At 39.2% G+C, this 22,547-nt stretch overlaps 1 protein-coding gene across 1 annotated transcript in view; it reads left to right on the forward strand.

Annotated features, from left to right (window-relative positions):
• Positions 1-5,630, forward strand: part of CADPS (calcium dependent secretion activator) — a 402,311-nt gene extending 396,681 nt beyond the window's left edge. Inside the window, exons 27-28 of the mRNA XM_088134415.1 lie at positions 930-1,034; positions 4,295-5,630. Coding sequence (XP_087990541.1) covers positions 930-1,034; positions 4,295-4,474 — 285 coding nt within the window. The 3' untranslated portion in view covers positions 4,475-5,630. The remainder of the gene's footprint in view (positions 1-929; positions 1,035-4,294) is intronic.
• Positions 5,631-22,547: the final 16,917 nt, after the last annotated feature.

A 22,547-nucleotide genomic window follows, 5' to 3' on the forward strand; every position in this document is an offset into this window, starting at 1 on the left:
ATCCCCTGCCACCAGAGATCTGGTTCCTTTGAGCAGAGATGCTACCAAGAATCTACTTTGACTCCAGGCTGAAAAAAATAATATCAGCATGTATGGAGGGCACATGCCCTCCAAATACACGGTAATTCCTTGACTGAGGTTTATGAGAGCCTACACTTGATTTTCATTACAATTTTAAAAGGTTAGGGCAGAATGGATTTGGAGAGCTGAAATAATTTCTGTGATTCCTCTTCTTTTTCTGATCAACATTTGGACATTGTTGCTTCTACTCTTCAAGTGTTATTTATGGCTGCATGAATCCTAGGAGCAGAACGCCACAAATCCAGATGACGCTCTGGCTGGGAAAATTGGCATGAGCAATTGAAATGTGAATCTGTGCTTCCACTGGTGACTTTCTGCCCTGCCCACCTGGCTATCTCAATGGTGGCACAACTGCAAGGGAGACTGACAGATGAAAATCAGTTAAGATCAGTGGCTATACCCCACTTCTACTCTTTAAATATTTGGAAGCAAAGACCACAATGAATGCAAATGCAGTCAGTCTAAAGAAGGTGTTAAACATCCATTTCTCTCCATTCATTTGTATAGTGTCAATCTTAAATAGGGAAGTAATCTTTAATAGTATCATGTAAGACAAAGACAAACACAGTGTTTGGGGATGTATTTTAAGGGGGGGGGGGAAATCAAGCCCTAGTTCCAGATTAGATGGATACTGAAACACAATGGGCCATATGCTGAGGATTCTTAAACATCAATGGTCAAAATGTTGGTTCTTTCATTAATACTGTACGTTCTAATGTTGCGATTGAGTGCCTACAGAGAAAAAGGTCAAACCTAATTAAGACCTGACTGTTTGTAAAATGTATTTATAAATGCATATGATCTGTATTGCTTGACATGTCCTTGGAGAGCTCTTGCTTGTTTTACAGCAATGGTACACCAGCTCCATGAACATCATTTGCACCTGGCTAACAGACCGCATGGACCTTCAGCTTCACATCTACCAACTAAAAACTCTAATTAGAATAGTAAAGGTAAGCTTGCTTAATATATTTATGTTATTTGGAAATAGATTCTGCTCTCATTAAGTAAGAAAGGAAATGAGCTGTGCCAAATAAACTAAAGCAGAATGGGGACCATTTGCAGATCTGGGCCTGTCTTAGTCTACATCTGCCATATTGAGCAAAGTTAAAAAGATATTGACAAAATATTCGTCTAAGAGAATGAAGGTGGAGGAAATATGGCAGGCAATTTTAGTAACATGTCCATGTGTCAGCCTCTCATCTGTTCTTCATCTTCACTACAGCTATGAAATCAGTCACACTGGGATATTTCTGACACTAGGTTTGGGACCATGAGATAAGCCACAGCAGTGCCAGAAGAAAGAATCAGAAGTGTAATACCTTTCACACTAGTATTATTCTAGTTCCTGGCAAGGTCACTCCTTTCATTAGACTGAATGAAGCAGGAGCTAACTCAAGGACAGCCAAGGGCAGGGAACAATATGAGGTCGACATACTTTCTGTGGGTCTCTGCACTACGTGTTGGCCAGTCATCTGTAGCAAAGCAAGAATTATCTTTCAGCCTTCCCACTTCTGTACGTGGAAAAGGAGCAAAAGACAATGGATAGTCAATGGTTGGGCCAAAATGGTTGGGTAGTAATCTTCATCACTGACTTCAGTTTCAGGGACTTGAAAGATACTTAAAAGCACATGTCAGAACTGCACATATAATTAAAATAATTTCTCTTACAATACATGTTTACAATGTTTAAAAAGGAGTTACAGACAAAAAAGAAAATCTCCTTAATGTGGCTATGTGTGTGTGTGTGTGCGTGTATGTGTTGGATGGATGGATGGATGGATGATAATTATTTCAGTGTGAAATCTCAGTGGCTTACATAAAATAATAAGATCTCAGGAGGAGGTAAATACATATTTGATCATTTTTGGTTCCATGTGATATGTTTTGCTGTAGAGAAAAATTATATACTTTAGAAAAGAACTCATGAATAAATTACTAAAATGGTTTTTAATTTTCAAAATAAAAGCAATAGGTATTAGCACATTATTATTATGTGTTAGCTTGGGAACACTGAAAAACATGGGAAGTGTCTTTTGTACTATTAGACTACGTAATAGCCTTTTTTTAAAAAAAAAAAAGTAACAGTTTCTTTAGGCATATGAGACATGCAAAATACATTGTTAAAAGGTACACGAATTTAACTGATACTTGTATTTTTATGATATCATTGAATTCTGTAAAACCAGCAAAACCAAAACACTTCACAAACCTAGACAAATCATTGATAAATGAATGGATTCAGCACCTAAGAGAGTTCACAGCTCCATTTATTCTCATAATACTCAAGGAAAGGCTATTAAATGAGAGGATGGGGCAATAACTCCTCCCTATGCCTCAGAGGCAGCCACAACTTCATCAGAATGATGAAATGTGCATCACAACATCACAAAACAAGCTTTGCTCCTTACTTACTTGTGTGTGACATGTGACACAAGTATAAAAGGGGCAAAGTTTGCATCATGATTTCATAGCACACATTTTGTTATTTGCCTTCCCCTGCCTTCCGTCCTCATCTGCAGTCAATCCTGCCATATCTACGACATTTTTATACAAATGTTTGCTGGTCTATACTTCCCTTTGTTTGGTTCACTTCCAGTTTTGGTGTGTGAAATGGGAAGAGGCTTCCCTGTTCCCATATATGTTTCTATAATTTTTATTAAATAATAATTATTATGAAGACTTCTGTGATATGTCATAAAATACTATCTTCTAAAAAACCTTGTTCAGTCCTCCAGTTGCTCTTCCCACATCATGAAAAGTATTTTCAGAAAATCCTAGGTAATTAGAAGTCAGAATAATTACTATAATGTTGGCTTAAGATACTGTCAGAGGTCCCACTATATCAGAAAGAAAATCGGTAAGTCTGTAGAATGAAAATTCCAGATAACTGTCAGAATCAAAGGTCCATGAGTGGCTTAACATTCTTCTTTGAGATTTTCCTGATGGAAGGAAGTTGGACTCACTTAACAACAGCCCCCAAATGAGCTCCTATTTCATCAATCAAAATGGCTGCCAACCTGATCCAGTTAAGAGCATGCACACAAGAGAGCAGGCTTCTGCTAGCTGACCCTTACCAGCCTAAAGAATTCTTCCCACAAATGGGTACTGATACAAGCAATTTGTGGTCTGTTATAGCAAATGAAGCTGTGTACATGTAGCTTTAGTCAGATTATTAGCCAAGGCCTGATCTTCACTTTGCAAGGGAGGAGTATCAATTGGCTTCTATTCCTCACAGTATTTATCATTGATGATAGGATACGTACACTTGGTCTAGCACATCCACAGATGTACTGTTATCTGTATCTCTTTTTTTAATAGTAATTTTATTAAAAATTACAATTACAAAGATAAAAACTAATACAGACTAAAAAAATAAAAGAATAAATAGAAAAATAGAAGGTGCAGAAAAGAAAAAAAATAGAAAAATAGAAAAGAAAGAAAAAATAAGAATATAGTAAAGAAAAAGAAAAGAAATATATAAAGAAATTACTTCCCCCTTCATCACAAGAAGAATAAACAATTTTAGTAACTTATCTCCTTCTCTTAAAATACAACAAATGGTCTCTTCTTCCTATATCCAATCACTTATCTATAAACACATTCTTAAAACCTTGTTGTTTCAGTCCTGATCAGCAAAAGTCCATTAAGGGTTACCAGAGATAATAACTCATCTATTTTAACTTTGATCAGATAAACCAATTTTATATTCCTTCCTTTTAACAATTTTGATCTTTAGTCCCTTTAAATAATGTCCTAGAACTTGATTTCTTTTCAATTTTTCTTTGTCCTCACAAAATTATTCAAAGCTTTAACAAGCCCATTATCTGTCTCTCAACAGTACATCATTGAGCAAGAACTATTATAAGAGACATACTGTATATATGTAACAGTCACACAGATGTGACAGTAATATATTGTAACAGCATACATCAATTTAAAATTAAGGAACCAAACCTCCCTCTTGGCCTCAGTGTGTATTCATATTCAGACATCCAGTGCTATCAAATCATTTTACTTCAATTTTTCTATTTCTACAGACATAGGTTGAAAAATACTGGGAATAAATACTATAGGATGGCATCTATTCCTATTAAAAGCAAAATTGCTTGAAACGTATTTGGAAGCATGAAACCTAATTTTTGCTATTTCTGGATTAGTTTGTTTTGGATTTTGGGTCATGTTTTTCACACCACAAACTTCCTTATCCTAGAAAACATACAGAGATTTCCGATTGCAAGGAGTTCTGGATTCTACCTTGAATAGTAAAACCTATGACACAGTGCGAAACCGGCTGACTGTAGAAGAAGCCACAGCCTCAGTAAGTGAAGGTGGAGGACTCCAAGGGATCACCATGAAAGACAGTGATGAAGAAGATGAAGAGGATGATTAGATCTCCAGATTTAGAGTCCCCCAACCTGGATGTAGCCTGGAAACCAGTGCATGTAATCTAGTCGGTTATTCAATTAGCCACATTAGGAAATTTTCTGTCTGCTCTAAATACCCATGGAAAGTCTACCAATACAACTCCCATTTTAGCTGTGTGGTTCTTAAGACTTAGCACCTCTGTTTCGATTCATTGAGTTTCCTGATTTCATATCTCTATGTTCATAAGCAATATGGAGCACCATTGTTTCAAACAGTTAATGGAAAAAAAATCTGCATAGAAAACATACTAGGTGTGTCCCTATGATAATTAAAGTATAAATGATGCTTCATTAATGTACTGTATATACATTGATGGTAAATTGTTGTGAAGACAAGTGAAACAAGTACTTTCATATGTTTGTTTCTCTTCTATGGATGCCAACTGCTTCGAAACAGAGTAAGGCTACTGTGAGACACCTATTTTGTACGTTTGGGGGAGGGGAAGCAAAAACCAGAAGTTGGGATTATTCCTGTTTATCATACCCAAGCACTTTTCCTCCAAAGTATACAGCTAACTTTGTAGAAGTAACTGACCAATGGAATCTTAGTCATCCATATGTCAGAATGGGCTGACCTTGATCACTTTGTCCACCTTATGATTCCGAGCAGTTGTTTTATGTCAGCGTCTTGCCCCTCTAAATGTTACATTTTGTTCAGAGTTCTAATAACTGTGTTTGTAAAAAGGACAACTTTAATTACAATCTTAGACTATACAGATGTGTTTATAATAATGAGGACGATATAATAACAATAATGATAACGAACGACAATTTCTTTTAGTAGACTGTATCCATAATTTAAATCTCCTTTTGTTTTCATAATGGTTTTTATATCTTGTCATGTACATTGTATTTGGACCAGTAACGTGCATGTCCTTGCGTTTCCCCTATTCCTTTCCAGGAGCTTTTATTTTTTGTGTAATATAGTGGATCCATCTTGCTTTTTTGCCTTATACAAGCCGACAGTTGTAAAAGTGTGGGGACTGTGGCTTTTCAATAAATAACTGTTCAGATGTCCTAATAATAAACACTGGAGTCTTTTTATGTCTGCCTTAGGAAGAAGAAGAAGAAAGCAAAGCAAAACAAAAAAAGATTAGTCAATTTAACAAGAATCCATGTAAGAGCTCCTATCTTCTAGAATAAAGGATTTTTCTTTTCACCTGGGTGTTTTTTTTTAAATAGTTTGTTAATTGAGGGGCTCCTTTTCCAATTTGCTCTCAGAAACAGATGCAGACATCGAGGCCCACGTCATGCCTTCCAAATGAGCACCACTGAGCTCAGGGAGCCTGGCTGTGGAGGATGTTCCCAGACAGATGGCTCTCTAATGCCACCAGTCAGAAGACATTGTTCAACTTTCCTTTCTTAATAGATTCTCTGCAGTATAAAAAAAGCTGGAAGCAGTGATGGAAAAACCTGGGAAATTTACCAATGGGAGACTACATATGCTGTAAATGAGGCAGAACAATTACACAGGAAAGCCTTTCACTCAGTGAAGCAGGTCAGAAGACCATCAAAAAGGTTTTGCATTGTGGTCATAGAGTATTTCACAAGGTTTTTTTTAATGGACATTCAGGCAGGTGAGTTATGTTTTAATTTACAGAGAATATCCATATGTACCCTTCATGTATCTTTCAGGGACATTTAGAAAGCAATCTAAAACATAAATGCAGATGATGATGATGATGTAATAACAACGTAGCAGTTGAACGCTCAGTAAAACAGCTAGTCTAAAATATTAAAATGCATGAAAAAGTTTGTTTATTTACTTATAAGATTTATATGGCTGCCTATATGAGTATCATCAGTATGCTGATGATACCCAGTTATACATCTCCATCCCGGGTGACTTGAGTGATGCCGTGACCACCCTTTTGCGGTGCCTGGAGGCTGTGGGGATCTGGATGGGGTACAACAGGCTTCATCTGAACCGTGGTAAGACAGAGTGGCTATGGATTGGAGGCCCCTCTTTATCCAAGGATTTACCATCTTTGGTTTTGGACGGGGTTGCGCTGCCCCGGACACACCCGGTGCATAATCTGGGGGTCCTCCTGGACTCACGACTCCTGCTCAAGGAGCAGGTGGCAGTCATGGCCAGGAAAGCCTTTGCCCACCTTTGTGTGGTATGCTAGTTATGCCCCTTCCTGGATCAGAAGGCTCTCCGGTCAGTCACTCATGCCCTGGTCATCTCTCAGCTAGATTACTGCAATGTGCTCTACATGGGGCTACCTTTGAAGAGTATCCAGAAGCTACAGCTGGTCCGAAATGCGACTGTGCAGATAATTTTGAGACCTTCAAGAACAATGCATATAACACCTTTACTACACAAGCTGCATTGGGTCCCAGTCTGCTTCTGGGTCCAATTCAAAGTGTTGGTTATCACCTTTAAAGCCCTACATGGCATGGGTCCAGGTTACCTGAGGGACTGTCTCACCCCCATCACATTAACTGGTCTCACCCGGTCAGGCAGAGAGGGCATGTTGCGGGTCCTGTCAGCAAGAGAATGTCGACTGATGGGGCCCAGGAGGAGAGCCTTCTCTGTCACTGCTCCTGCCCTTTGGAATATTCTCCCACCCCCCAGAGGTGTGCAGGCCCCTACCCTACCGGCCTTCCAGAAAAAATTGAAGACCTGGCTCTGCCAGCTTGTGTCAGGGGATGACAACTCTGCCCAATCCTGGGGATAGCTAGTGCCTCAAAGACACTCCCTGAGTGATCGCCGATTATTTTGGATCTTTCTATTTTTTATTTATTAGTGTAATTTTGTAATTTTAATTGATTTTAATTGTTTTGTAAACCACCCAGAGTCCTTTAACGAGATGGGCAGTGACAAATTTGATAAATAAATAAATAAATAAATAAATAAATAAATAAATAAATAAATAAATCTTGTAGAAGACAACTCTGGGCAGCTCACAACAATAATAAAACCAAAAACATTACAAAGAAGAAAAACAGAAAAACCAAGAAAACCAGGTATCTAACCCATTATCTCCAATTCATCAGTCTATACCAAAGTTCATGCACTTTCAAGTGAAGCTCAGTTCCTATTGACTTAATGGACACGTTCAAGTGACTTTCTTGGCAACAAAATGGTAGTCGATTTCCAGTGCCTTGCTGCATAATGTTTTCCTTTTTTACTTCCCAGTCCAGCTCATAGCCTGATGGTAGCTGATAGTCTCCCATCCAAGCACTGATGACATTTGTCCCTGCTTAGCTTTTTGCCATTAGCCAAGAGAGGTTTGGTGATGCCATCCAGCTGGGCAAACATAAGGATGTTCTCAAACTGAGCTCAGCTCCTGATGGCACCATGGCCACCTCATGTGGTATATAAATGGTTTGCCATTGTCTCATTCTGGAAGGGATTATCATTATCACTATCATATTTTTGGTCTTGCCTATAGCCCTAGACTTCCACACTGTTCTCCCATGCAAACAGTAGCCAGACCCAACCTTGCTTGGCTTTTAGAGGCCTAACAAGGTCAACCAGGTGCTATCGCTTGCTGAGCCTCAAATATACGAGAAAATAATTTTAAGTTGGTTCTAAAAACACAATCGTGGGGATACTGGATACTTCTTTGTGGGTGGATGAATGATCCAATAGATGAAAAAGCCTTTTCATTAGTTGCCATAAATCTTGTGTGGAATCTATTGTCATGTGACACATTCTATTCTTTCCCTCTGCAGCCCTTCCTCAGTGTGCTTTTAAAATCTACTTTGCAAGGTCTCCCAGTCTTCTGGAGCAAATGTGAAGGGTACGCAAGGGTTATGGAAGAAAAGGAATCCCACCTGCAGGTTCTACTGATGAAAAATAGACTACTCCAGTTTACCATTAAGACCAAAGGCAAGAGACTGGGGAAAGGAGCTAACTAAGAAATGTTGACCTTCAGCCAGGCTATGATAGTAGATAGCCTCCAAAGTAGTCTTGCCCCAAGCTATAGAGGGTTTTAAAGGTCAACACCATCTCTATAAAAAAAAAAAGTTTAGGGTGAACTGGAGTGATCATCATGAATATCCAATATATCCTATTAATCAAAGACAGTTGTTAATCAAACCATGAACTCCTCTGAACAAACAATGCCAAGTATGTCTGTCTATAGGTATCTGGAACCTTTCCAATTCTGTGGTTATCTAAGACATTTCAACTAAACATTCCATGATGCTGTCTGCCTTACGGCTTGCATATGCATAATGAGAGATTCTGATCTAGAACTCATATATCTTGGCAAGTCATCTGAAACCTTGAACTATCTACCAAGGACAGCATATGTAAGTCTATCCAAAGTAAAACTCTACTTGCCTTCAGAACAATGCAAATTTTACTCTTTGGTCAACTGAAAGTAATCATGATTGTTCCTGAGCTCCTCTCTCTCTTCGTTCCACACTAAATTGCTATTATACTATAGAAGGAGGGGAGACTAATACAGACTTAATATAGTGCCTCCCTCTTCCAGTCTCATTGGGCTTCATCTGAATCTCATCCTTCCTTTGAGAAGAAGGGGGAATACAGGCCAAGTCAAGCAGAACTGGACATAGTACTTGAGGTAAGGGTCTGACCAAAGCAGGAAAAACTGAATAACTGGTTCCTGTGATTTGGAATTTATACCTCTGTTATTGCAGACTAAAATTGCATTTGTTCTCCTTTCAGTTGTGTCACATTGCTTATGCAGTTTGAAATCATTTACTACCCTAAGAGATCTTTTCGGGTGCCATTACTAAGTCAGGATTTGATTTTTGTTTCCTAACTGAAGAACTTTACACTTGTTTCTGTTAACAGTTCATTTGGTATTTTCAACCTCTCTAACTAACCTATCAAGACAGCTTTGAATTTTATTTCTGTCCTCTAAGGTATTAGCTACCTCGCCCAGTTTTATGCCATCTTCAGATTTAATCAACATTCCCTCCACCACTTCATCCAAGATGTTAACAAAAATACTGAAGAGTAGTAGAACCAAGACTGAATTTTGCAGCACCTCATTGATGCCCCTTTCTGATATAAAGAAACATTTGAGTATTATTTTTGAGGTAACTGTGTATCCACTTACAGGTAGTCCTAAGGTTATGATGGCAATTGGGACCGGGATTTCTGTTGCTAAGCGATGCAGTCATAAAGTGCTATGTCACGTGACCACATTGCTTAGCAACGACAATCTCAATTGCCATTGTAACCCCAGGACATTAAGGGGGAAGAGGCACAAGTCCCAGGCAAGGAGCATGGGGGAGTGCACTGGTGCCACGAAAGTGGTATGGGGTGGTGCCATGGGTGGGTGCTAGAGAGCGCAGGCAGGCCAGCAGGGACTGCGGGAAGGCAGGGGTGCTGTAGGCAGGCCAGGGGCTGGGGTAGCGGGCTCCTTAGGATAAAAAGCGGCAGGAGTGACTTACTGGGGCAACTTGCGACCTTCCCTGCTGGTTTCCCCATGGCCTTTGTTGTGGGAAACCAGCAGGAAAGGTCGCAAATGGTGATCATGTGACGCAGCTTGCTGCAACATTGCAATTTCGTGCTGGGCACCTGAGCATCTGGACTGTGATCATGTGACTCCAATGATGCTGCAACAGCCAGAATTTTGAGGACTGATTGTAAGTCCATTTTTTCAGTGCTGCCACAACTCTGAACAGTTGCTGAATGAATGGACGTAAGCTGAGACTACCTGTAATTGTCATGCCATCCAGGTCAGACTTAACTAACTTGCTAATAAAAATATCATGTAGTTTTTCTTTTTCATTATAGATTCATTACATCTCCAGGTACAGTAATCCCACAATCTATTAAGGAAATTATCCAATCAAAAAAGCCCCCGGGTTAAGAATGCCCGGTTTAAGGACAACCCATAGTTAAAAACAGAGCCTATTGTAGCAAAATGCAAGTTAAATACACAATACTACTTATACAGTATTATACAATAATATTGTTCCAGCTTACGTACAAATTTGACTGAAGGACAGACCTTAGGAATGGAACTCATTCTTAAACTGGGGATTACCTGTAATTACTGCATTGGATTCAAGATCATGCTGATCGATCTTTTTATGATCTGCTCTTGAATCTTTCCAAGTATCCGTGTCAGATTAACAGTCTTCAGTTTGCTGGATCTTCTGACTTCCCCTTTCCTAGACAGACATTTGCTTTCTTCCAATCATATGGCACTTCATCTCCAGGATTTCTCAAAGATAATACTTAGGGATTCCGCCAAATTTCAATATCTTGAGATGCCATTCCTCTGGCCCTGGAGATTTAACCTCAAAGTCAATCCCACGTTTTAATGTTGTCCCTTTATCTTGTTCTACACAACTGCTTGGTGGAAAACAAATGTTGATGGAGAAGGCTAAACCAAAGCAGAAATAAAGTAGCTGATGTTTCAATGTTGCCTGTTAGCGTTTTGCTACCATAACTGAACAGGTCACACACTGTCGTTGTGGGGGTTTTTTCCCTTATTTTAAAAGATTTTAAAAAGCCCTTTTTGTTCTTCTTAGTGTCCTTCACCAATCAGAGCTTGTTCTTGCCTTAGTTTTCTTAACATCCTCTCTATTGTTCTGAGCTATTTGTCTGTATGATTACTTTGTGATCTGGCCCTCTATATTGATTGCTGTCCTGTATTTTTGTTCCTCATTGGAACTAGAATTCTCACTGGATTAGTGCCTCCAGCGTGTATAGTTCTTGCTGGGGGAAGGCTCATCATGGGCAAAAGGCTCCAGGAATTGTCCTATATGTTCCCCATCAGGAAAACCTCAAGGGGACTCTGCTTCAGCCAGTTCATCCAGCTTGTGGCTTCCCTGTTGGGATGTCTCTACTGGATAAACGGCTCTAAGGAAGGTGAAGCAGAGGGACACAGAGGGCTGCCTTTATTCTCATCTATGAACAAGCGAATGTTAATAGGCAGGATTTAACAGAGTGACACCGGTCTATTAAATTTCACTCTCTACCACCTCAACCCCTTCCAAGGCAAGCATGGCTCTGCATCCATGCCACAATAAAATCCAGTTCTACCCCTCCCCACTCCTATCCAAAACTTCCAAAATCTGAGCTGGAAGAGGATCAGAATATCAGAAGAACCCAGGTGATCTAATTAAAGGCCTAGTCTGGTTTTCTTTTCCCCTGCTGTTCCCCTGCATAGCAACAGAAACTCATGCCTACAATTCACCATAAATATTTATTTTCAAGTTGATATGTATGCTTGGTTATTTTTATAAATATTAAAACATAATTAGGGTTAAGAGTTTGATAACTAAGACAAGGCAGCAATCTTACGGTCCCTCCTCTTCCAAAGGCCATTAGAGGTTTTAGATCTCCTCCTCTGCAATGGGAGAGAGAAGCCCATTGGCAGAGAGGAATATTTGACCTCCGTTACTGTTTTGAGCAACTATGAAACATCTGCTATAATACTTTCCAATGCCAGAGCACACTGACCCCAGAAATAGAAAAAACAAGTGTGTGGAGAGGGAGTGGTGGACCCTAGATCAGTGTTTCTCAAACTTGGGAATTTTAAGATGGGTGGATTTCAACTCCCAGAATTCCCAAGCCAGCCATGAAATCCCCAAGGTTAAAGTTCCCAAGGTTGAGAAACACTGCCCTAGACATTCCAGGGAAGGCAATGTGTTCATAGCCTTTCTCGCTCCCAGAGATGCCCCCAAACTACTGCTTGATTTGTGTCAGGCCTGGAATGGGCACTGATCTCTTAATTCCTATATAATGTAAAAAAGAACAGTAGTCGCCATGAAGACTACTGTCTACTGATCATCTTCCATCCTGTGGCATCCCAGATCTGGTAGTCCTAGTATAAGGACTTTGGGAGTGTTATTTTGTTTTGTTTTTCTAAAATCAGAGAAGCTCACTGCTCTTGGAACTCCTTCCCATATATGATGGAACTATAACTTTAAGAGACCATCATCCTTGTAGTTTTGGAGAACTATAATGTCACAGCCTCCAAAAAATCAGAAACCCTGTTTATGTAATCTCAGCAAGCAGAAAGGGAAAGTGTTTTCATGTGCCCTCTTCCCCAAGCCCCATACACACTTGTTTAGAGGACAGAAATTCTTTAAACCAACCCTAAACCACGTGAAAGTTTCAGTGCTTTCCATTTGGGTAGTGGGAAAGTTAATAGTGTGACCAGTCAAAAGGACTGTATTCTCTTTCCTTCCTCCAAAAGAAGATGAACGAAGCAGTGGGAGAGCACAGAAAACACAATATCTGGGTTGTGACATTTTATTATTCAAATTGGGCAATTCCAGAACCTAAGCTTTGTCTGGAAGCAACCTGAATGTTAATAAATCATTAATATCTGACAGTGGATGACATAACTGTATCTGTGGGAGGGAGACTATATGCTAAACATACAGCAGCTCATCACTTCAGTAAAATCCACTACACACAGCAATGTGCAACAACTGTCAGGAGGAAAAATCATTTGGCTATCTTCTTTTTACATTAAAGGAACCGTAGCTGAACTGTGACCAGTGTCTACAGTTGTTGGCCACTGGACCTAGGTAACACATCTGTGGCCATTTGCAACCTCTCTGATCTCATCTGGATATATATTTCCAACAAGATTCTTGAAACTGCATGGGCAAAAGTACCTGCAAATATGCCAGATGCCCTCAGTGCCTTTCACTGGTCAGGGCTTTGGCTGATTGATTGATTGATTGATTGATTGATTGATTGATTGATTGATTGATTCCCTTTTTTTAATCTACTACAATCAACTGCCTCTAAGTAGGATACAATCACAATGCTCATAAAACTTCTATGGTACAGTCATACATCCAAGTAAACCATCACAAGAAGATGTCAAACCATTTTAAAAAATCCTTTCTAAAAAACCCAATAAATAAGCAATAAAACAGAGATTATGACACTAAGAATCAAGGGCCCTCTTAAATAGTTCCACTTTTAACAATTTCCTTAAACCTATTAAGGAAAGGGCAGCATTAATTAGTTTGCATTAACTGGCATGGGTTAATGGGCTGATTGGATGCTAACAGACTAGGAGTCAACTAAACAGTAATAGACATTATATACCAGTAGTGTTTTTTCTGTAAGCATGGCCAGATTCCATGCCCAGTGCTGAATTGGAAATCAGTCATCAAATGTAGCGGTTATAAGAAATTTAATTTCTGATTATTTTTCAAAGCTTTAAAACATTGCTGGCTTCAAAATGGTAATGAAATATTTTCAGTGAGACAGTAGAATATAATGAAACTCAGAAAACCAAAAGAAGTCTTGGGTGCAGTTCCCACAATTCAGGGAACAGGACAGGAGTGTCCATAGAGTATGGTTCAAAAAAGTCAAGATGGGAGCCACAATAGTGTGGTCAAAGCTCCACCCACTTTTTATATGCATCACACGTGGAAGTGTGAAGAGCTACTTGAAGCCAGTACAATTATTTGTCCACGTGCCCATCTAGCATTGTTCTGATTGGCTGTGGCTCTTGTGAGAGACTGTGGGAAGAAAGCAGAGGAGGTGTAAAGAAGCAACACAGCATAGATATAAGAACAATATCAAAGAGCCCTTAATTAACTCACTATAAATGTGGCTGAGAATTTACTCTTAGAGTTTTCAAGATTATGTTTGTACCCCCAAACTAGTATTAAACACACATTTCTGAAATCTGTGTGGTGCTTGCTTCTTTGCCAGCTATGTAGGGCTTGAAGGTTCTCAATCTTCTCCATCAGTTTCTATCTGCTCTTTTCATCTGAAGATGCCAGACAAGAGCCAGCCCCATCATTAGGAGTAGGCCCTGCAGGTGACCCCTCTGTCCTCTCCCAATGGCTCATTCCTCAAGGTGAGTTGGAAGCCCCGAAAGGCCACCAGGGCTCAGGACAGAGCATGAGCCCTCATGCATTCCCCAGAAGCACTATTACTTGGTTTCAGTTCCTTTCTCAAAAGCCAACCATACCATATCTCTCCTAGAATTCCTTCAAAAGCTGTCAATGAATTACAGTTGTAAACTGGCAAACAGCGAGAATCACATTTAATTAATTGGACTGGGTTGAACTGAAACTTCATTCACTGTATGGCTAAAATTTAAAAAAAAAAAAAAACTTTTGCCCTAGCATATTCCTTTCGAGGGAGAATATGGCTCCTGGCCCATTACTCAAAGACCAGCTATGGTTCTCAGTGAGGACTATGCGGACTGACGTTCCTCCAGTAGAGAGGTGCAGTAGGTATATACAGTATATGGTGCCTAACTTGATATATGTCAGTCCTGCTTCCAAACTGCCTTATTGATTCTCTTCCTCCCCCAGAACCTTACTAAAAATATTCCAGCAAACACAGAAGTTTTGACTATCTGAGATAAATTAAGGAAATCAGACTTGTTAGCTCAGTACACTTGGAATGCAGATATGGTCCCTTTTGGTGCAAAATGTTTACTTTTTTCAGGTTGTCAGAGCCTGGAGGGTAGAAAAATTGGATTATTAAAAAAAAAAAAAATCTGGTTCTCTCTTCCACTGCTGGTACTGGAGGACTTCCACTCTGAAATCCTGCTGAGCATCAGCATCATTTGGAAAAGAATCCAGCCTCACACAAACGATAGTCGCACCATGCCTAGCTCTGTCAAAATCTCTTTCATCTTCTGGAAGTTGCATTAAGCTTTCTTTCTTCAGCAGTATTAATTCATGGGGCATGGAGACTGGAAATACAAGCAAATTGACACATGTCACCATTTATTAATCCAATTTGTCTCAAAATTCCAGCACCTACCCTCCTCTGTGCTGCACAAAGTGTGCTACTTGGCCTGAAGGATCTATGTAGTGTAGGAGATTACTTTCTTGTCTCTCTCTCTCTCTCTCTCTCAAACACACACACACACACACACACACACACTTAATTCCTCCTGTTTAAAAGCAGAATTTTACTCTTATTTCCTTTAGAGTTCAAAGCTGTACTCAGTCTGTCCATTGTTTTTCCTGCAAGAACGTAGGGTCATTGCTGCCACATGGTTTGAGAATCAAGACAGGTTCACAGACTCGAGAGCAATGGCGTCAAGGAATGATTTGCTCATCTGAAACAGCATTTATTGGTTAAGCACTACCACCTAGAATGTTTAGATCAATCAACTTCATTTGGAAAATATGTACCTACTTCCAAGAAGCAGATAGTCCAGCAAAAATGCAACTTTGCAAAGGAGTAATGTGCCCAACAGCCTCTCCATGGGAAGAAGTCCAGTGTAGCACATGATGCTGAGAACATGTGTGTGGCGCTTCCACCATCTATATTAGAACCATCCCATTATTAGGCCACTTCAGCATCACAAAAGAATATGCAAAATTTGAGGTTTACAAGACTTCTTTATCAATCAAGAGGAATAGAAAGGAGGAGAAAGAGGGAAAAGGCTAATATGTAGAAATTAGTAATCTCTAGCAGCTGCTTGCATAGTGGAGCAAAAGTTACTCAGTTGGAATCTGCAGAATAAGGTAGGTAGACTAATAAATGTATAAGCCATGGAGAAGTTAGTTTAGTGACATTCCCCTACCGTCAATACTGTGCTCTGGATTTTTTAAAAAATACATTGCTTTATCCCAGAAGACAACAATGGCAAAACACCTCTGTATTGTGCCAAGAAAACTACAAGCAATTGTCCCTGAAGATAAGACAGGAGACAACTCTTGCTATAAATCAAATAAGTGCCAGAAAAAAGGCAGTTCCATGCATGCATCTTTGGAAGCAGAGAGAGCCAGTAGGAAAATTATGCCATCACTTATTATAAGTTTAGTTGTGTTGGCTTTCTACCTGCATCTATTTTTTCCCAATCCAGAAAAAAGGAACTAAGTCTGGGTTGATGTTACTGTACCTGCATCTCCTCTCATGATTAATTTAGGCCATATTAATTAAGCTAAAAGATATTTTTCTGAAGATTCCACTACCTGACAATATCTATCTGATTTCAAGTCTTGGCCCTGCCAATAAAGCTGAGAAGAATCTTTGAACTGGCTAACCCAAAGCTCTGATCAAAAGGATAGACTATCCCTGAACTATTATCACCCTCCTAATAGGTTAAAAAATGTGAGTAATGTTAAGTTCCATAAGAACCTGGCTTTTGTTTAATGTGTATTAATGCAATCAAATTATCTAGAACCTCTTTCAGATACCTTCTCACTGGTTGGGATGAATTTATTACCCTTCTCTATTTAAGTTCTTAAGATAATTGTTACTACTTTAGCAACAAATTGATATGCAGTTTGGTTGCATATCTGAGGAAAAGTAGATTTCAATGTAGTATTTGAAGGGATGTATTAAAAAAAGAGACACAACTGCATGCCCCAAAATGTGTTTTTTTCCTGATGGACTGGACTTCAGTTCCCATGATCCCTAGCATGACCATAATTAATAGTAAAAGATTCTGATTTCTGTGAGAATGAAATGAGGAAATGATTTAAGACAAATCTACAATGTCAATAGGATTTAAGACAAATCTACAATTTATGAACTGAAGAGGTTTCAGTTCTTTGTGTCATATTTAAACTCTCATAATTAGACATAAATATAATACTTACCTGTATAAATATGTGTACCTAGTCATAATTTCATAATCTAAGCCTTGCTTTTTTAATTCATCATCCAAATAAGGAATAACCAGTCTCCTCCTCCATCCTTACTCTTTTTATGATTTTTATGTAATGAGCTCTTTGGATGAGACTCTAAATCTGCATTTACTGTATTAACACAAACTTTGTGGGAAGTGAAATGCAGAGATTACATGCAATCTTGCAGAAGCCCTCTGCCAGGATGAAAGTGGCTTGTGGGTCAAAACAAAGAAAAACACTGAGCAACAAATTAGACACAGGCAGCAGGCTAATATGTAGATCAAACTGATTAAATACACACAACAGTGGGATGGGAAAGCTCTAATCTGAACATGTCAGAAGATTAAGTCAACAACAGGTGCCAAGTACAAAAATAAGATTGTGGTTATATGGGAAGACACTGAAAGCTGAGAGATGGGCAAGAATTGCAAAAGGCAAGATTATTTTGCTGTGCCCATCATAGACACATTGGCTCATTTGCGATGCAAGAAAGACAGTCACTGAAATAAACAAACATGTTATGACTTATTTTTTTCTGACTGGAAGACAAGCCAGGTGGTAGGATTGAATCAGATTGACAAGAAGGTTGCTTTTTGTAACACATAAAGTTTATTGCTGAATTTGCGGTACATTCATAGTAGGATAGAGTGTTCAGACGGATTACTCCCTCTGTGATCCTTTTGTAGACCATTGCACGCTACTAATGATGGTTGTCACCATTCCAGGCTGCACTTGTGTATATCCAGACACAGTGACACTGCAGGCCACACCAGGAGCAGGAAGTCATGGTCAGATTACTGCACTTGGTTGGATTATCGTGACATGGCTGATTGCTGCAACAGGCGCTACACGGGGCTTCCTTTGAAGATAATTCAGAAGCTACAGCTGGTACAGAATACAACAACCAGATTACTAGCACGGGAAACCCATCCTTGCAGAATAACAGTTATGCTGCCAGGGGCTTTGTGGGGGAGGGGTTGTCAAAAAAAGGTCAGATGGCAGTGGTAACCATCTTGGGTGGAACTTCAGTTGTGCAATGATAGTCCCCATCTTGACTTTTTGAGCACTCCCCAGAGACAACCCTGTATACTGCAGTCACTGCACTGACTACTGGTTGGCTTCTGGGCCCAGTTCAAAGTGATGGCTGTAATTTATAAACCCTTATTTGGCATGGTATCAGGATATACTAATCCTTACCCAAAATGATTCTGCCTGCCTTGTGAGGTCAGGTAGGGAGGGTTTGCTTAAGGCCCCACATCATGAGAGGTCAAGAGAGTGTGGGCCAGTGAGTAGAGCCTCTCTGTGGTTCCCCAACCCTATGGAGCACCCCAGTAGCACACTTGGCCCTTTTGGTCTTGGCGTTCTGAAAAACACTGAACACTTGTTTTTTTCTGTAAGGTTTTTATAGATACATTTATGGTGATTTGGCAGACATTTTTAACTATGTTCAAGCTGATTTTTAGTGGGTTGATAAGTTAGTTATGTTGAGATGACTTTATGTTTTATAATATCCACTGCCCAGTCTTCTGAGTGGATGATATTTTTTAAAAAAAATTGTAAAATAACATGAACAAGTTGTAAAGTACATGAACAAGTGTGCTACATGAGGTAACATCAAGGCAACTGATAATGGAAGCAGCCCCAAAAAGAGCAAGAACATCTGATGGAGAAAAGAAGGAGCATAATCGAAAGAAACACAGAATGTCCAGACGTGGCCTACCAAAAAAGAAGTATAACATGATTCCAATCCCAAGGGGCTTCAGATACCACTTAAACACCATGAAGACTTTTAACTTGGCCACAAAAGCCCTACAAAACATGCCAGTAAATTGAACTTTTCAATGAGATACTGGGGTAGGGTAGGGTAGCGTAGCATAGAGTAGAGTAGAGTAGAGTGGTATAGAGTAGAGTAGAATGTTTAATATAAGGGAGTATTCACACTAGATGCATTTAATCATTTTAATATAATTTAATTAAATTTAAAGGTATTACATCAAATTAAAAAAATTAGCTAATTTCTAAATAAAAAGAACAGAATCTCAGATGCTCAGTGAAGATAACAAAATGCTAATGGGCAGCAACAAAAACAAAAAAGAGCTACTGAATTCAGACTTTTCCAACACCAACAATAAATGTGTGTTTCACCAGCAACCATGAAAACATGGCTGAAACAACAGGACTGAAGCTTGAAAATGATAGAAACACGATCAAGGAATAACCATTTCCTTTCAATGAGATTAAATCTCCAAGACAAGATGAACTACATACTATGAAATGGAAGGAACTTGCTGGAGTATTTATGTACAGGTAGTCCCCAGTTGAAGAATGAGTTCCATTCCCAAGGTCTGTCCTTAAGTTGAATTTGTATGTAAGCCAGAACAGTATTATTGTATAATATTGGGCAAGTAGTGTTGTGTATTTAAGTCGAACCATTGTGTATTTAACTTGAATCATTGTGTAATTAACTCAAATTTTACTACAATAGGCTCTGTTCTTAACTATAGGTCATCTGTAACCAGGCTGTTCTTAACCCGGGGACTCCCTGTATTACCTTTGAGAACAGGTGAAATGTCAGGTGATGACAGGAGAACAAATATTGCCCCACTTCTGACAGGAAAGAGGTCCAAGGAAGCTACAATTCAGTCAGCCTGACATCAATATCTCAGAAAGATTATAGAACAGATCATAAAGAGATTCATGTGTAAATACCTTTTAAAAATGCAGTAATTACCAGACGTTAGCGTGGATTGTCAGTCTTCAAACTAATATTGCCAAACAATAATATTTCCCCAGGCATTTGACTCAGTTGTGTGGAGTCACCTTTTGGTTGTTTTTATTATTGTGTTTGGTCCCCAGTTTATATTTTGCATTTTATAGTTATATATTGTGTATGTTTCAATGTTATGTGGTTCTCTTGGTTTATTGTGTTTTCCTGTTGTATGCCACCAGAGTCACATTGAGTTGGGTGGCCCTATAAATCTAATAAAGAAATAAATTCTCCTCCTCCTTGATTATTAATTTTCTGTTGGACATGCAACATACCTTAATTTCAACAAAAGATTTAACGAAGTACCCCACAGACCCAGTCTAATTAGCAAGTTACTTAAATGTAGACTAGGTGCCATGGCAAATGAACACATTACTGATTCAAAAAGAAAATTCACAAATGATTCCTCATTCTACTGGGGAGAGCAATAGCAGTACCACAAAGTTTAGTCCTGGACTCTCTACTCATCAGAATTTTAATTCATGACTTGATGGAGGTAATGCTTATTTTGAACAGGACACAAAATTGATACTAGCATAGGTACTGTATATCCTAGAAGACAGAAATACAGTTCAAACTGTCTTGATAGTTTAAAGCAATGGCTGAAAACAACAAGGAAATTTATCCAAGACAGATGCTAAAAAGCGACCTAAGCACAGATGCATGATGGCTTAGTAATTGTATCCTAGTAATAAAACTTGTGAAAAAGATCTTGAAACATAGTTGATTGAATCAGTATGAAGGGCCTGCAAAGAAGACAAGTATAATTTCAAGGCTGCGTCATCAGAGGTAATTTCCAAATTACAAGAAGTCATTGTTCCACTTCACTGGAACAATTTGGGATAACAACTTTATTTGGTCTGTCCCCACCTATGTTCTGTTGGGAGAAGGTGGAATAAGGACAAAAAGGAGGATTAGAGATCTAGAAACTAAGTTACACAAAGAGAGACTGAAGGAGTATGTTTATATTTGAGGAGGGGCGGAATATTGAAAAGGGATATGATAGCACTCTTCAAATACTTGAAAAGATGTCACATAGAAAAAAGGTCAAGATGGATTCTTCTTCTTGACAGGGAGCAGGACAGGAATAAAATATTTAAGTTACAAGAAGGCAAATCCTAATTGAATCGGAAAATGTCCTAACAGGAAATGCAGTTGGACAAAGAAATTAATTCCCCAGAAAGGTGGTAGGCTCTTCTTCCCCAGATGTGTCCAAGTGGAGCCTAGACAGACATCTGTTTGGGATACTTTAATCTGGATTCCTACAGGAAATAAGGGATTGGGTCTGATGGCCTAAATTGCAGTTTCCAACTTTATTATTCTGTTTTATTATTTTCTCCTTCTGCCAGGTTAAAAATAACTTTGGAATAACTTTTGGAGGTCTCTGTGAACTTACTTAGGGCTTCTAGAAGTCATGGACAGTCCTAGGACTTCAGGTCCTGCACACTTGGTGTAGGAATTTAGTTTCCATTCTTAGCTTTGAAGTTTTTGTCTTGAAAATGGATGTTAATGGCAGTGCCTGAGCTAACATTTTTTTTATTATTATAGCTTTGGTTTTCTTTTGCAATATAGTTGATCTTCTGTTTATAAGCAGCTTTGAATGTTTTTTGTAGAAAAGACAAAAGTGGTTAAGGCACCAGGCTAGAAAGCAGGAAGCTGTGAGTTCTAGTCCCACTTTAGGCATGAAAGCCAGCTGGGTGACTTTGGGCCGGTCACTCTCTCTCAGCCCAACTCACCTCACAGGGTTGTTGTTGTGGGGAAAATAGGAGGAAGAAGGAGTATTAGGTATGTTCACCATCTTGAGTTATTTATAAGAATAATAAAGGTGGGATAAAAGAATCTAAATCATGGACAGATTTCACTCACCATGTGAGCCTTAACATAATCTGTCTGGTTACAATGTAGTATGCTTTGGGAAGCCAGGCAATGTGACATGTAAATCAGGATTTATAGCTTAGCATGGTGTATGAACTCAATCAATTGTACTTTACTGAAGAAACCATGGTTTAAGATAATTATGGACCCATTCACTGAGTGGATAGCAAGTTCTTTTGCAGAGTCAAGATACACTTCACTTCCGGACCTTGCACGTGTCAGAAATTCTCTGTTTCTTAAACAATTGTAGGTAACGTTTAGAGATTGAACACCAATCTACACATAAAGTTTCAATCATTTGCCCTGTTCTCAGAATGGGAGCCTCTTGCCAAAGATAAGCTATTTTTGCTGATTGCTGCAATATGAAAAAAAATGTCCCTTTTGGAACAGGATCCTTGTGGAGAAGCTACAAATCCAGTTTTGGCTATAGGAAATGTTATTGATTCTGACCTGAAATGATTATGCTTAATGGTAAGCATTGAGCATGAAACTGAGCAAACTCAGGGAGGCAGTGAAGGACAGGAAGGCCTGGCGCAATAGGGTTCATGGGATCACGAAGAGTCGGACACGACTTAACGACTGAACAACAACAAAATGGTAAGCATAAGAGAGCCAGTTTGGTGTAGTGATGAAGGCATCAGGCTAGAAACCAGGAGGCCATGAGTTCTAGTCCTGCCTTGGGCATGAAGCCAGCTGGGTTACCTTGGGCCAGTCACTCTCTCTCAGCCCTAGGAAGGAGGCAATGGCAAGCCACTTCCACAAATCTTGCCAAGAAAACTGCAGAGTCTTGTCCAGGCAGTTGCCAGGAGTCAACACTGACTTGGAGGCACACACACTCCCACACACACTACGGGAGTAAGCATACTCCCATAGAAAGCAGGATC

This window comes from Python bivittatus, unplaced genomic scaffold (genome assembly GCF_059951505.1).
Source record: "Python bivittatus isolate LINGU-HERP-01145 unplaced genomic scaffold, Pbiv_v1 ctg000080_np1212, whole genome shotgun sequence".
NCBI lineage: Eukaryota > Metazoa > Chordata > Lepidosauria > Squamata > Pythonidae > Python > Python bivittatus.